A 15,399-nucleotide genomic window follows, 5' to 3' on the forward strand; every position below is an offset into this window, starting at 1 on the left:
AACTGTTTTGGCAGCCATCAAGTAGAAACTTTGCTCAACTTTAATTTTTCAGTCAGAATAGTGCAAACTAAACCAGTTGAAATGTCTATGGTGTTGGCTGTTGTTTCTGCTGTTAATCGTTGATCTCTTTCAATTAGGGCATGAACGAGATGAATATTTTTCCTCACTAATTGATGGGTATGGTCTACAGCTGCAGGCTTCACCTTCAACATCATCTCCTTCTTTCTTAAAACGAGTTACCCATTTGTAAACTGCTGATTTCTCTGGGGGCATTGTTCCCATAAACTTTTATTAAGCATCAGTGATTTTACATTCTTCCACCGAAGCTTCACCATAAATTTGATGTTTGTTCTTGCTTAAATTTTAGCAGAATTTATGTTGCTCTTTGGGGCTCTTTTCAAACTGATGTCTTATCCTTTTTAATGCCTCAAACTAGATTCTTTTCAGACATGTTATAACAAGTTAGTATGAGTTTATTTTGGTGCAGACAATTTTTGAGATCCATGCATAGTTTTTTCATAGTATACATTTTCCATGAACTTTTTGAGTCCTCTCATAATAATATCATAGTTCAGAAAAGTCTGGTTTACATCACTGCAGCATCTCTTTTTCTTTAATGGACTTTTTCCTCACACCATGTCACCATTCCTTTTTGTACTTTAATTATAGTCGTTGATGTGATAAAGTTAGGTTGTTCTGAATTATAACAGAGTGAAAACTATGTCACAGCATTTGTCAATACTGACAACTAGACCACCCCCAGATATGCCCTGCATTTTGGTGTAAATAATGGAACAAATAATTTTTTTTCTATTTTCATAATCATTTGTGTAATTATCAGTATTTTTGGCTTATCTACAGTGAATGGGATAATGGGTAAATGTGATACTCTAGATGGAGTATAATTAAATATCTAAAAAAGTCCCTCAAACAGTAGCTGGTTTTTAGGTTGTTTTTATTTCATCATCAGGTAAAGAGAGATGAATCTGGAGCAATACATGTTACTAAGCAAAAGCATCTTCACCTATACTATGACCTCATCAACTTTACTGTGAGTATTATTCAAATTAAATATCCCCATTTAGTTCATGTAATTGTTCTGAATCTATGATATATTAAAGCTACCAGGATTTCTGCCAAGAATTATTACCTTTAAGATCATATGAAATATGGACAGTCTGGCACCGAGGCTCGTGCCTGTAGTCCCAGCTACTTGGGAGGCCGAGGTGGGATAGCTTAAGCCCAGGAGTTCGAGGCTGTAGTGCTCAGTGATCGCTCCTGTGACTAGTCACTGCACTCCAGCCTGGGCAACATAGTGAGACCCTGTATCTTAAAAAAAAAAAAAGTATATGTGTATATATATATATATACACACACACACACACACACACACACACACACACACACACAGAGAGAGAGAGGGAGTCCTGGTTATATTGAATAAACTCTGAATGTGGTGTGATGCCACGAATTATTGCCTTTCAGTCTATGTCCTGCTGAACACAGGCAGGATTAGAAATTTAATGTCTTGTTTAGCTCAAAGGGGAGTTTGGCTTCAGAAGAATTTAGGTGAGTTTTTTGAGAATCATTGCCTTGCTTTCTCTGTAAAACATTTTTTGTATTTTTGAGCTTTGTCTTCATTGATTCAGCAGCTTGTGCAACCTCTTTTTTTCTTGTGGCTAAAAACTTTGCAGAGCTCTCTTTCTACCATGCATCTCAATCCTGAGTGACTTCTTGGTTTTTTTTTTTTTTTTGAGATGGAGTCTTGCTCTGTAGCCCAGGCTGGAGTGCAGTGGTGCGATCTCGGCTCACTGCAAGCTCCGCCTCTCAGGTTCAAGCAATTCTCCTGCCTCAGCCTCCCGAGTAGCTGGGACTACAGGTGCCCCCCCATCACGCCCGGCTAATTTTTTGTATTTTTAGTAGAGACAGGATTTCACCGTGTTAGCCAGGATGGTCTCAATCTCCTGACCTTGTGATCTGCCCACCTCAGCCTCCCAAAGTGCTGGGATTACAGGCATGAGCCACCGCACCTGGCCAACTTCTTGGTTTAAAAAGAGATTTCTTTTTGTATCAAATTTTATTTTTTCTCTCTCAAATGGTTCGTTAATTTTGAGAACAATGTAATTATAATATTTCTGGGTTCCCATCATTAATACATTTTAGCACATCAGTGTCTGGTGTCCAGTAACATTCTGTAGATGCATGAATATAGGCAACCCTAAATATAAGGCAATGCCTCATTTTTCTAATAAAAAGAATGAAAAAGGGCTTTTTCCTCAACTTGATAACTTGTAATTTTTTAGGATGTAGATGAAATAGATCCTTTCTTTACATGATTTATTGATTTAGTTGTACATTACATTTTTAACTCGCAGACAGTTGTTTAGAAATAATTCTTTCTTCCATACACATTTTATGAAATAATTTTGTTCAGACTCTTAGAAGACATCAGTGATGTCATCACCAGAACTGTCTTGTTGAATCATGTCATACAGTTTTTCAGAATTTATCATCATAACTTCTGTTTAAGATGTTTGAGATACAGTACTTTAAAAATCTGCAGAAGTGTATGTGACCATTAACTGCATTGTTTTGTAAATTACCCTTAAAAGGCTTATTTACAACAATGTCAACACTTGCAACTCTGCGGGTCTAATCTCGGGAATAATTACTAAACTTACTGAGGTTCATTTTTTTCTGCCATTGTCTTGTTTTCTTTTAACCAGGTGACCTCTGAGAGTACCTAAGAACTAGCACTGATTAAGGTTGTATAAGGCTAAATAATGTGATTTTTCCTAGAAAATACTTTTTCTAAATGAAATAATTAAGAGAGCACCTTATAAGAGCTTTCTGTAAAAGATTTGCATATCAAACTCCCTGTTTTCTGAAAGATATTTTTTAGAGGAGGAGGGGAACAAACTCTTCCCTTAGAGTGGCTAATATACAGTAATAGAGTGTATTTTTTAGCATTTTCAACTGGTTATCTTTAATTGGACATTATGCAAATAATATCTGATGACATGGAATAGAACACACAAATACACCAGCATGAATACCAGAGACATAAAGGGCAGGGGATGCACTTTGTTCTGGTGACTTCTGAATTCTGATTGAGCAGATTTTAAGATTTATTTCTTGGGAAAGGATTGGGATTGCCAAAAAAAAATTGAAAATAAGAAATCTGATTTTATACATAACCCAAGAAATTTGTTAAAATGGCATCCTTCAGAAGATTTTTAAAGTTATTATTTTTAATACTTTTAACATTATAATAGTACTTATTAAAGAAAATTTGGGAGATACAGAGAACTAGAACAAAGGACTCTCATAATTTTAAGGGAGATTTTGAAGGAAGTAGATTGTTAAAATAGCTTCTGTTTTAAAATATGTATTGTTTCAGTGCTAACAATTGTCCTTTGACCAGCTAGGTTTATGGGCTTTACTTTGTTCTTTTGTTTCAGCAATATCATAAAAACTAGAAACGCAGAGTTTGTCATGATAATGAAGTCATTTGTGCCAATTGCTTTAAAAAATCTTTTATAAAAAACGATATGCTCTAATCCACCTACAGCTTTTAGTCTTCTTTTACACTATGAAAGTGTCATTTTAACATTTTCAAAAGTCAGTAGTATATTGTACCTACTGTTCTCTGGCCTGTCACTGAGTAGTTCTTGCTTTGATTGTGTTGCCATGTAAATTGTTAAATGGATCAAGTCCTCAATGTAATTTAATCGAGCAGCCAAGCTTACTTCTTGACCCAAATGATGATGCGGGTGTGGTCTCACTTTTGTTTTGTTGTGTGCTTGAATTACAGTGGATAAATTCACGCACAGTTGTGCTCTTAGACAGCGTAGAGAAGTTGCATGTGATTGATCGGCAAACACAAGAGGAACTGGAGACAGTGGAGATCTCAGAAGTTCAGCTGGTCTACAATAGCAGCCATTTCAAATCACTAGCCACTGGAGGAAATGTTAGCCAGGCACTGGTAAGGATAATCACTTATCTTGCTATCCTAGAAAATACTTTGATAAACTTGGTATTTTGTTGTAGTTGTTTTAGAAATAGGAACTCTGGGGAGTTACCTTTTTCTGTCTTGAGGTGTTTCTTTAGCTTTAGGAATACAAGCTAAAACAATCATTTTTCTTCCCTTCTATTCAGAAATGTGACTTATTTTACTTAATAACAAAGAGTTTTAATTTTTATACTAAAATAATGACGTATAATGGAAAATTTGTGAGAAAAATTGTAAAAATCAAAATATTTTTAGAAAGCTTAATTTGGCAGTAATAAGCCTGATAGATTTAAGGGATAAATAACTACAGACAGGTACTCTATGAGGCTTTGGAAATATTTGGGTGATAATGGTAAAGGCTTGAACAGGTATGGTAGCTGTGGGTATTAAAAAACAAAGATGGCTTTGAGAGAAAGAAGATATTCTAGAAATAGGTGATAGATGAGATGCAGGAGCCTAGAGAGAAGGAGGACGCAACAAAGTTATGGCCTTAGCATTAATTTTATTGTATCATTAAGCAACTACAGTAATGGCCTTAAGCAATTTCCACAGATAGTTTATAGTTCAGTCACCTTGAATCGTGATCTCATGTTCCTAAACCACAAATCTTTAAGTAGGAAATTTAGACCATTGTGCGACTTCCTTGGATAATTTTTTGAAAAAAATAGTAATGATGGTCGTAGTTAATGAGTGACTACAGCATGATGTGTAGGCTTTGCTCAAATCTCCTTCATATTATAACTTCAGAGCATAAAATATATATGAAAGGGTCTTCCAGCCTCCCACTTTAAAAACCAAGAAAAGTCAGAATAAGAAATGATACTGTAATATAATTCACTAAGTGATAATAATAATTACTGTTCCATACTTTATTTTCTTGTGTTTGAATGGTATTAAAAATACTAATGGACTTTGAACTTGTACTTTTAGCCAAGAGAGAGTTATGGGGAATCAGATTTACTCTCCTGCTTGAAATAACCCAGGAAGAGGAAGGAGAAGGAGAAGGGAGGGGGAGGGGAAGGGGGAAGGAAGAAGAAGAAGAAAAGTAAACAGCAGTTCTTAAGACACTGGACATCTGTAGTGATGGACAGCAATCTCTCACCAAATGGGGAACAAATGCTGTGAACTCTGTGATTGTCCTAGCTTCCAGCCTTGAGAGAGCATCTGGGCTGTGGAGGAACCCAAATGGAGCCTGGAAGACTCCATGATTTGAGAAGACAGAGCCAAGTTGCAGGAAGACAAAAGTGGGTTGAGTTTGCAAGAGAGAGTACTGGAGAAAAGAGCACTATGAAAGAGTCCCTCTTGAGTGTTCCTCAGAGTCCTAATCAGCAAATGCATAGAAGGAAATTGCCCAAGGACCAGGAAAGAGCCATTTGAAAGGTTTAGAGGGAACCGTATCTAGTGCTCACACAGGGCTGAAAACAGTGCTTGTTACACCAGCTAGAATGGAAAGCTTCATGATTCACAGGGCATTGGGTAGAGTACTTAGAGGCATCTTGCCTCATTAGGACTAGAATAAATGGCGCACTGGTTCCGGCTAACACATCTTAAAAGTAAGACCAGAAAGGATCAAACTGTTTCCAAATCACTTATCTCCTAGAAGAAAACACAAGAATATTAATAGGAATACAGAAAGATCCAGAAACCAACAAGGTAAAATTCACAATGTCTCCCATCCAGTTAGAGATTACTAGGTATGCAAAGAAGAAAAACAACCTATAACAAGGAGAAAAATAAAAACTAAATCACACCTGACATAAATGTTAGAATTAGCAGACAAAGACATAGTAGTTATTATGACTATACTCTTTAGTTAAAAAAGTTAAGTAGAGACATGGAAGATATTTGAAAAGATGCATATCAGACTTCTAGAGATGAAAACTATAGTGTTTATAGATGAAAACATGCGCTAGATGGGATTAATGGCAGATTAGGCAATACAGAAAAAACGATTCATGAATTTGAAGATACAACAATAGAAATTATACAAAATGAAACGCAGAAAAATAATTTTAAGAAATAGTATTAGTGAACTGTGAGACCACATCAGATAGCCTAATGTACGTGTAGTTAAAATCTCTAAAGGAGAGAAGAAATTGGAAAAAATAATGATCAAAAACTTTTCTAAAACTGTAGACACACACATTTAAGAAGCTCAGTGAACCCAAGCACAACTAAAATAAACTGTATACAAGTTGATCAAAATTAATGATAAGTAGAAAAATTTTAAAGCAACCAGTGGGGAAAAAGACCCATTAAATGCAGAGGAGCAATAATTATGAGAACACATTTCTCATCAGACAGTCAGCAGTGATCTGTAAAGATTTAGAAGTGGACAGTGAGCACTTGAAGAGCTGCTCAACATCATTAGGTATTAGGGAAATGCAAATCAAAATCATAATGAGATACTGCTTCACACCCACTGGGAAGGCTATCATAAAAAAAAAGAATAACAAGTGTTGGCAAGGATGTGGCGATATTGGAAGCCTCATACATTGATGGTGGGAAACTAAAATGGCGCAAATGCTGTGGAAGATAGTTTGGCACTTTATTAAAAGGTAAACATTGAGGCCAGGCATGGTGGCTCTTGCCTGTAATCCCAGCACTTTGGGAGGCCGAGGCGGGAGGATCACCTGAGGTCAGGAGTTCGAGACCAGCCTGGCCAACGTAGTGAAACCCTGTCTCTACTAAAAATACAAAAATTAGCTAGACTTGGTGCTAGGCACCTGTAATCCCAGCTACTCGGGAGGTGGAGGCAGGAGAATCGCTTGAACCCAGGAGGCAGAGGTTACAGTGAGCCGAGATTGTGCCACTGGACTCCAGCCTGGGGGACAGAGTGAGACTCCATCTTAAAAAAAAAAAAAAAATTAAACATTGAATTACCAATCTGACTCAGAAGTTCTACTCCTAGGTGTGTTTCCAAAAGAGTTGAAAACACACGCTTATATAAAAACTTGTATATGAACACACATAGCAGTATTATTCTTAATAACCGAAGAGTGAAAACAATCTACATATTCACTAACTGGTAAAGGGATGTACAAAATGTGGCATAGCCATTTAATAGAATACCGTTCCACAGTAAAAAGTATGACAGCTGATACTTGGCTACAACATGGATGAATCTTAAACATGCTAAGTAAAAGAAGACGTGCAATAAGAGCACATTTTGTTTAATTCTATTCATATAAAATGTCCAGAAAAGGCAAATGTAATTTATAGAGACAGATATACATTAGTGGTTACCTGGGTTTGGAGGTGGGAATGGGAGTGACTACAGGTGGGTATAAGGATCTTTGCAGAGTGATGATAATGTTCTCAAAATGGATTTTGATAATGGCTGAACAACTGTAAATTTACTAAAAAATCATTGAATTCTGTGCCTAATGAGTGAATTTTATGGTGTGTGTTATATCTCAATACTGTTGTTTAACAAAAGCAATTGACTGTTTAAAACAAAAATAATGTGTTGTGAAGTTTATGATCTATAGAAGCAATATATATAACAAAAATAGTATGTAGCGCGGGGATGTAGGAGATGAAAGTACATCATTGCAAGGTTCTTACAGTATATGCCAAATATTATTTAAATGTAGACTGAGATAAGTTACACATTGTAAACTATAATCACCAAAAAAGACGTGTAACTAATAAGTCATTAATAGTGACGAAATGTTAAAAAATATATTAAATACAAAGGAATTTTATTACCTTTTTTGTATGTATGTTTTTTTTTCCAGGCTTTGGTTGGAGAGAAGGCTTGTTATCAATCCATCAGTAGCTATGGTGGTCAGATCTTTTATTTGGGGACAAAAGTAAGCTCTTTTACTCTGTGAGTTGGTATTTGTATGTATCAGGGTAGTTGAGGCTGAAGGAGATTGCTGGTAAAGAGGGCAGTATATTGCAAAGTGAATATTGATCAGCAATTATCCTAAACCCTTTGTGGTTAGGTAGTCATGATTTTTAGTTAATTATTTTTTCCCTCTACTTTTAGACATATTCTTTACTTTTGTTTAGGTGCTGGCTAATAGGATGCTTATTTTCTTGATTCAGAGATGCGCTTTTGTAAGCTTCCTTCACGTTTATGTTTTTATGACCAGGCAGCTACCTAATCATGGATATTTGTCATGTACTTAAGATGGCTGTTAGCTTAGATCAGCTTAGGATGCTGATTAAAATGTATTGAGGTATTTGACTTAGAATTGTTGGAATAGGAACTTTTTGTACCTCAATTTATCTCAGTTTGTTCCTGTGCTTTTTAAAAAATATGGAGAAACATTTCTTCATTATTAAAATTTAACCAAAATATTGCCAAGTCAGTAGAGGGAAATGAGCTTGGGCTTTCCTTGCTTCTTGTCCATGGAATTAACTCCTTCTTGGACTGTAGACCTTTAGATAGACTTACTCTTTAATGTGAGTTCTAGGCCCGATGCGTTGCCTCACACCTGTAATCCCAGCACTTTGGAAGGTCTTGGCGGGCAGATCACATGAGGCTAAGAGTTCAAGACCAGCCTGGCCAACATGGCGAAACCCTGTCTCTAGTAAAAATACAAAAATTAGCCAGTTGTGGTGGCAGGTGCCTGTAATCTTAGCTACTCGAGAAGCTGAGGAATGAGAATCATTTGAACCCCGGAGTCGGAGGTTGCAGTAAGCCAAGATCCCGCTGCTGCACTCCAGCCTGGGCAACAGAGCGAGACTCTGTCTCAAAAAAAAGAAAAGCGTTCTTGAAGACCCATTAGTAAATTCTAAGATATACTTCTAACTGTAGTATGAAATGTTTTACCTAAAGGGATATCAAATGAGATGTGGGACTAGGACAAATGTATCTCCCAAAGAAGTCTGTTAAGGGTGATCATTTTAATTTCCATCTCTTTACTTTCCAGTCTGTTTATGTGATGATGCTGAGGAGCTGGAGAGAGGTGAGTTCCAAGTAATTTCACATGTCAGAGTTACTGAATTGGCAGCTTAACATTTCTGTTTTGACTTTTCAGAAGAAGATTATTTGGTAAGCTTCTTAATTTCAGAAGTGTACAAGAAAACCATTATAGCTGTTAGGTACTTGATTTGCTAGAACTGACAGTATAAGTTAGAATTAGGTTTGTCTACATATATTAGAAAATTCAAAATAATAGTGGCTTAAATAAGATTTCTCTGTCATGTAAAAGCAACCTGGAGCTAGGTGGTCCGCAGCTCTTGTAGGAATTCCATAAGCTTAAGCGTGCTGTCCTGTTCCACCATGTTTGTCTTTGAATTCTGGTCTCAGGGCCATTTTATAATTCAGTATGGTTGGTAGAGCTCCAGCTGTTACCACATTTTAGGAAGGAAGAAAGAAAAATAAAGGCTGTCTCCTACCTCTTAAGATGACATCCCAGAAATACCAGACAACACTTCCACTTATCGTTAGCCAGAGCTCAGTCACATTGTTCCCAGTGGCTACAAGGTAGTCTTAGAAATATCCTTCAGCTGGTATATTGCTATCTCAAATAAGCTTGGGGTTTGTTACTACCAAGGAGGAGGAAATCAATGTTGTGATAAACAACTAGCCATTTCTGCTACAATGACATTCCAGCTATTTCCCCTTTTCATATTTAGGCCCTGTGGCTCTCTATACTAGCGTATACAGTCATTATACTATCTAGTGCTTGAAGATATTATTTTTCTTTGAAACAAGATATTCACATAATTATTAAAATAATTTTAGCCACTAAGCAGCAACTTCTGGAAAGATTTTAGGTGGAATAGGAATTCTGACTGGTGACTGGTCAGACAAAGGGGTCTGGTTTCTCTCATTTTTCCGTTTTAGAGAGTGGATCATCTCCTGAAACAAGATTGTCTTACAGAAGCGTTGGCTCTTGCGTGGTCTTTCCATGAAGGAAAAGCAAAAGCAGTAGTGGGTGAGTAGACAGAATTCCAGTGTAGTAGACGTGGTTCTCCTGGAGTAGAGGGAATGGTTAGTACTAACCACTCATAGGACATTTTTAGCTGAGTGTTGAAGTGTTTATAAACAGGATGCTATTAAACCTTATAGACTTTCAGTTAAGAAGGTTAATGTGACAAATAATGTGACAAATAGAGGGTATAGAAATTAAAATGTCGCTTTTAAAATTATTTTGTAAGGAAATTACTATTAGAATGAAAGAGAAGTACATTGATATACTATCCGGTCCAGTAGATTTGAGGTGTTCCTATTATGGCGTATTATCCAACATTTTGATAGCTAAGAATTGTTACAATTATACCTGTTGTTTCACATCTTATAAATATGAAACCAGACATAGTTTCACTCCTAAAGATGTGGACTAACTTTTGTTTTTTTGTTGGATTTTCCTTCTCTGCAGGATTATCAGGGGATGCCAGTAAGCGAAAGGCTATTGTTGCAGACCGGGTGAGTATTTTAAGAGGGTCTTTACTAGAATACAGTGCAGATTTGCTTTTGTCATTTGCCAGTATCTTTGGGCATGAGTAGGTAAATGGCTACAATCTAGAAGAGAGTGTATTAAAAAAACACACACACAGAGACACACACTTGGGGTCAGGGGTTCAAGACTAGCATGGGCAACATAGCAAGACCCCATCTCTAAAAAAAAATAGAAAGATTAGCCAGGTATGGTGGTGTGCACCTGTAGTCCTAGCTACTTGGGAGGCGAGGCCAGAGGATCACTTGAGCCTAGGAGTTTGAGGCTACAGTGAGCTATGATTGCGGCGCTGCACTCCAGCCTGGGCAACAGAGTGAGACCTGTATCTAAAAAAACAGTCAGGTTATAATTCCCTGTGTCATCTTGAATACTTTTAAAATTCCTTCTTAATCACCTTTTCTTTTTTTCCTTGCTCACTCTTTTATGAAGATAATAAAGTACATAGCCAAAAGACAGCAGGAAGGAGGAGGAAGAAAACCTGGGAATCTGGATTATTTCTGAACCAAGTAATAGCCCACAGAAAATTGACATTTGTTAGTTTTTATAAACTTACTAGTAATTATGAGAACTAGTGTATGTGCAAATGTTTGTGTTGCCCAGAACTAGCAGAGAGGATTAATGTTTTAATGTTATTATTAATTAGCATCAATATAATTGATGCTAATATTTAATATTGACCTTCTGTTCCTACTCTAGACTGGGCTGAATTAATTGACTATAGGATTCCCTCCCTTTTGTTGTGTAAATGCATTGGGAAAAATTATATTCCAAATTAGTATAAACATTTATAGAAAACCTGGATAGAAATTGGTTACTCCTTAGACTCCGAATGATTTGCTCATCTGTGCTCTTTAGGGAAACACCTACAGCAGAGGATTACTGAAGAACTTGAATGTTTCATTTCCTGAGCAGTATAGATGCCACTGAGGTCTAGAACATGGAGATATTTCTTAAGAAAGATTAGCAAATTAGTACTAGCCCTGAGACTGGAAGAAATGAGGCTAGAGTTTTAAAAAGTTGGTAAATAAAGCCACTAAAATTTCCAATTAAATTTTAATATAATAACAAATTCTAATTCTGTATTATTTAGGAGAGCCACATACGTATTGAAAAACTTTAGAGATATATTTTAATGTCTATGCCAGGCTATTTTCCTTACAGATGGTAGAAATCCTATTCCATTATGCAGATCGAGCTCTGAAAAAGTGCCCAGACCAAGGAAAAATCCAAGTGATGGAGCAGCATTTTCAGGTACACATTGCATGTGCTTCCAGTAGACAATGCTCTGGATAGGTCTAATACTCCTCTTTTATGTTACTTGAGAATGTGACTTTCATTTTTGGTTAAACATTTTTTTAGTATTCAAAACTTTATTTCAGGGCTTGTAGAACATTCTAAATGATTATATTTTTAAGTAATGGGTATAAATGAGTAAAACGTTGTGGAGTGTTACTTAGCACTTAGCTGCTTAGTGGCGTGTGGAAGGAAAGGATATACGTGTGAAGATCCTTTGCTGTAAACTGATACCTTATAGTGGCTGACATCTTGCTCGTCTAATATTTATGTTAACTAGGTTATTTAGTACTGCCAAGGTTTAAATTTAGTTCTCCTAGGAGCACCTATGACTTAAGAATAATAGATCAATCACAAATATATATATGTATATATAAAATATGATCTATAAAATATGCTAATGAAAGACCTTTAGTTTATCTTGGAACTTAATGAAAATGAAAGCCAAAGAACAATGTAGAGACGTGTATGTATTTATTATGCAGGTTTTACTTTCTGCAGTGCTCTCCAGTTATATTTGTTGCAAATTGCTGTTCCCCATTCCTACTACTCCCTTCCCTCTGCCTGCCTCCTCTTTTAACAAATATTTGAGTGTCCAATACAGGGATCAGCAGACTTTTTCTAAAAAGACTCAGATAGCAGAGTTTAGGCTTTGCAGGCTACAGTGGTCTCTGTCACATCTTTTTCTTCCTTTTTTTTGTTTTTTGATTTTTTAAGCAACCCCTTAAAATTGTAAAGTCCATTCTTAGCTGTGAACAATACAGAAACAGGCTTTGGGCAGGATTTGGCTAAAGTGTGCGTCCTGTGGTCTGATATGTACTTGGCACTGGGCAATAGTAAAATTTACATGATCTTTACTATCTTAAAGTTTGTAGTCTAGTCAAAATAATGGGCTTTTTTGGTTTACATTAATGGAAATATTTAGAAGAAATCTAGGGATTTTGAAGTTCTAAAGAGTAGGCACAGGTCCTATCTTTTCATATTCTATTTGATGCTTGTAACATTGGAAGACAAGAATAGATATGGCAGTTAAGAGTTGGCTGGTATCAGAGAAGCATTTGGCTTCCTGAACTGTGCTGTTCAATGCCATGCTAGTGAGCTTCTGGTAGAGTAACTGTTATTACTCTGTTTGGCTGGATGCTTATTAAATTTATCAGTAAAGGAGAAGTAAGCCTAGATAAAGTTATAAAAATAAATAACTTAGGAAGAAGACATGTGGTAGAAAGAAAGCATTTGGGAACAAAACTGTTTGGAAACAATACTTTATATATAAGTACTTGTGTATACCAATGCAGTATAGATAGAAAACTTAATATTTGTAACAAGAATATACCTATCACCAAGAGGTTGTAGGAACTCTGGCCTTTGGAAGGTATACTTCGTTGAAAAAAATCATCTAGTAGAAAAAGCTAGGAGGGGTGAATGGAATGAGTGTGTATGTGTGTGTGGAGAATATAGAAACCACCGTGTTGGGGGAAAACGTGGTAGAGAGCTTCTTTCTAAAAGATGAAAGGAACAAAGGTGACGTTCTGATGGAGAAATAGTAAAGAATCTCAGATACAGGAATTGTAGATGGTGGTTTCTGATGCATTCCTGTAGATGGTGGTTTCTGATGCTGACTGCAGAACATACAGAGAAACAGATGTTAGTAGTAATGTGCTCTGTAACCATCTAGCTTCCTGTTAGGAGTCTCATTCTGTTGGTAAGAGTATCTGATACAATTTTCGATTTTTCAGTGATTAGACTCGTAGGAGGTAAAGGAAACAATGGAGGGGACTATTTCTCTGGATTTAATTTTTACTAATGATTGGGGAAGTAGAAGAGATAGACCCTTGAGAGAAAAATTATCACTTTATTTTAACAATCATAATAATGATGAAAAATATACATAGCATGAGTCCTCTATTTTAGAAAGCAAATATCTCAGAAAAAAATATGGGCACAATCACATGGCTACAGGCTCCAAAAAAAGAATGGGTTCACAAGGAACAGGAAATTCTAAAATTTCAACCATTCAAGGAGAAAGTAATGTTGAAAGAAGGTTCTATCTGCAAATCACAGAACATCTATAAATATGGAGAAAGGCATATAACTAAAGATACATACCAGAAGTATCATGAACTTGTAAGACTGTCAGAAAGGAGAATGATATGGTCCAGACTGTGCCTGCCACAATGCTGTAGAGTACAAAATAGGGATTTTTAACAAAGATTTACTGAGCACATACGATGTGCCAGATACTATGTAAAGTATGTGACATGTATTTTTATTCTCAAAACAACCCAAGGCAGTAGGTGTCATTTTTAATCCCCATTTTATAGATGGGGAAACAGGCTTAGAGGAGTGAAGTGAAGTTCCAAGGTAATATTGCAGTAAATGGTGGAGATGGGACTCATATCCAGGTCTTTCTGACTTCAAAGCCCAGTTCTTAACTAATCATTGTATTATACTGTTATTTTAAGAGCAAGCACAGGGAGAAGATGAGTGAGAAGGGGTGATGTTAGTAAATCACCAAGAATGAGAATTACAGCAAGCATCTAAACTGTTTAATACTTAACTGTGTGGCAGACACTGTTACAGACCCTTTATGCGTATTTATTAACGCATTTAATTCTTATCATAACTCTGTAAGGTGGCTACTATTACTATTCACATTTGTAAATGATGCCAAGGCACAGAGAGGTTAAATGATTTGTTCCAGGTCACAAAGCTAATAAATGAGAGAGCTAGGATTTGAATTCAAGCAGTGGGCTTCAGGGTTTACATCCAGACTGCCACACTTTCCACAGAACAATGCTTCTCATTTTGGCTCCATTTTCGTGACCACAGAGAATGGTTTTAAAGTGGAAAAGTCCAGATAAGTGTATTAAAAAACTGAAGCCTACCGTATGTAATGTGTAATATCATTATGATTGTTCAACTCTCAAGACCCAGTAGAATTATAACCCATGATACTGTTGAAACAATCTGGGCCAACATGAATAATTTGCAAGTAACTTTGCATCAATTTTCAAATAAGGCATTCTTGATTAAGTGTGGAGTATATACGGGGAGATACAATTTATTCCATTCAGGAGGACAGTTTTCTCTGGAAAACGTGACCTTCAGTGCATTAGGATAGGTGAAGTGCATGCACCGTCAGCCACAAATCCGTTGTTTTGTTTAATCATATTTAATCATAAAATAATTATATAGGTTGACTTTTAAAGTGTTTTTTTTTTTAAGTAGAGTGGACTTTGGAGACTATCTGCTGACATCCCCAGTGTGAATTGTGAAGGTTTTCCTTGAATTCATCTCAAAACAACCATGTTAAACTCATATAATTACCTTTTTGAAAGGAATATAAAGATAGTATATTCCTGGAATGCCTGTGACGTAACATAATTGATTTCATTAAAGCATTTGCCTAATTTTTCCATTATCTTTGTGGCTGGAATAGATTAGTAAATAGTAAATAGATTTGCAGCTAGATAAATATTTCTACCCAAAAATATTCTTTGATGGCTTAGTATTAATTACATCCTAGGACTCTTTCATACCCAAGTTTTTATCATTGATTTGGGTGAAGATTTAGTGACTGGCCTGTCAAATCTAGGTAGCGCCAAGAATCAAGGTTCAAAGTGATCTTGACAAGAAAGTGCAATCAAAATCATCATGAGTTGAAATTTAATGAAGATT

The 15,399-nt window shown here is 36.2% G+C and overlaps 1 protein-coding gene across 2 annotated transcripts in view; it reads left to right on the forward strand.

Moving 5' to 3' along the window:
- Positions 1-15,399, forward strand: part of VPS8 (VPS8 subunit of CORVET complex) — a 239,072-nt gene that overhangs the window by 47,281 nt on the left and 176,392 nt on the right. For both annotated transcript variants that reach the window (XM_063704436.1, XM_004038141.4), the window contains exons 14-20: positions 971-1,051; positions 3,815-3,985; positions 7,753-7,827; positions 8,896-8,931; positions 9,816-9,906; positions 10,351-10,397; positions 11,590-11,679. In XM_063704436.1, the coding sequence (XP_063560506.1) occupies positions 971-1,051; positions 3,815-3,985; positions 7,753-7,827; positions 8,896-8,931; positions 9,816-9,906; positions 10,351-10,397; positions 11,590-11,679 (591 nt within the window). The remainder of the gene's footprint in view (positions 1-970; positions 1,052-3,814; positions 3,986-7,752; positions 7,828-8,895; positions 8,932-9,815; positions 9,907-10,350; positions 10,398-11,589; positions 11,680-15,399) is intronic.

Source organism: Gorilla gorilla, chromosome 2, assembly GCF_029281585.2.
Source record: "Gorilla gorilla gorilla isolate KB3781 chromosome 2, NHGRI_mGorGor1-v2.1_pri, whole genome shotgun sequence".
Classification (NCBI taxonomy): Eukaryota; Metazoa; Chordata; class Mammalia; order Primates; family Hominidae; genus Gorilla; species Gorilla gorilla.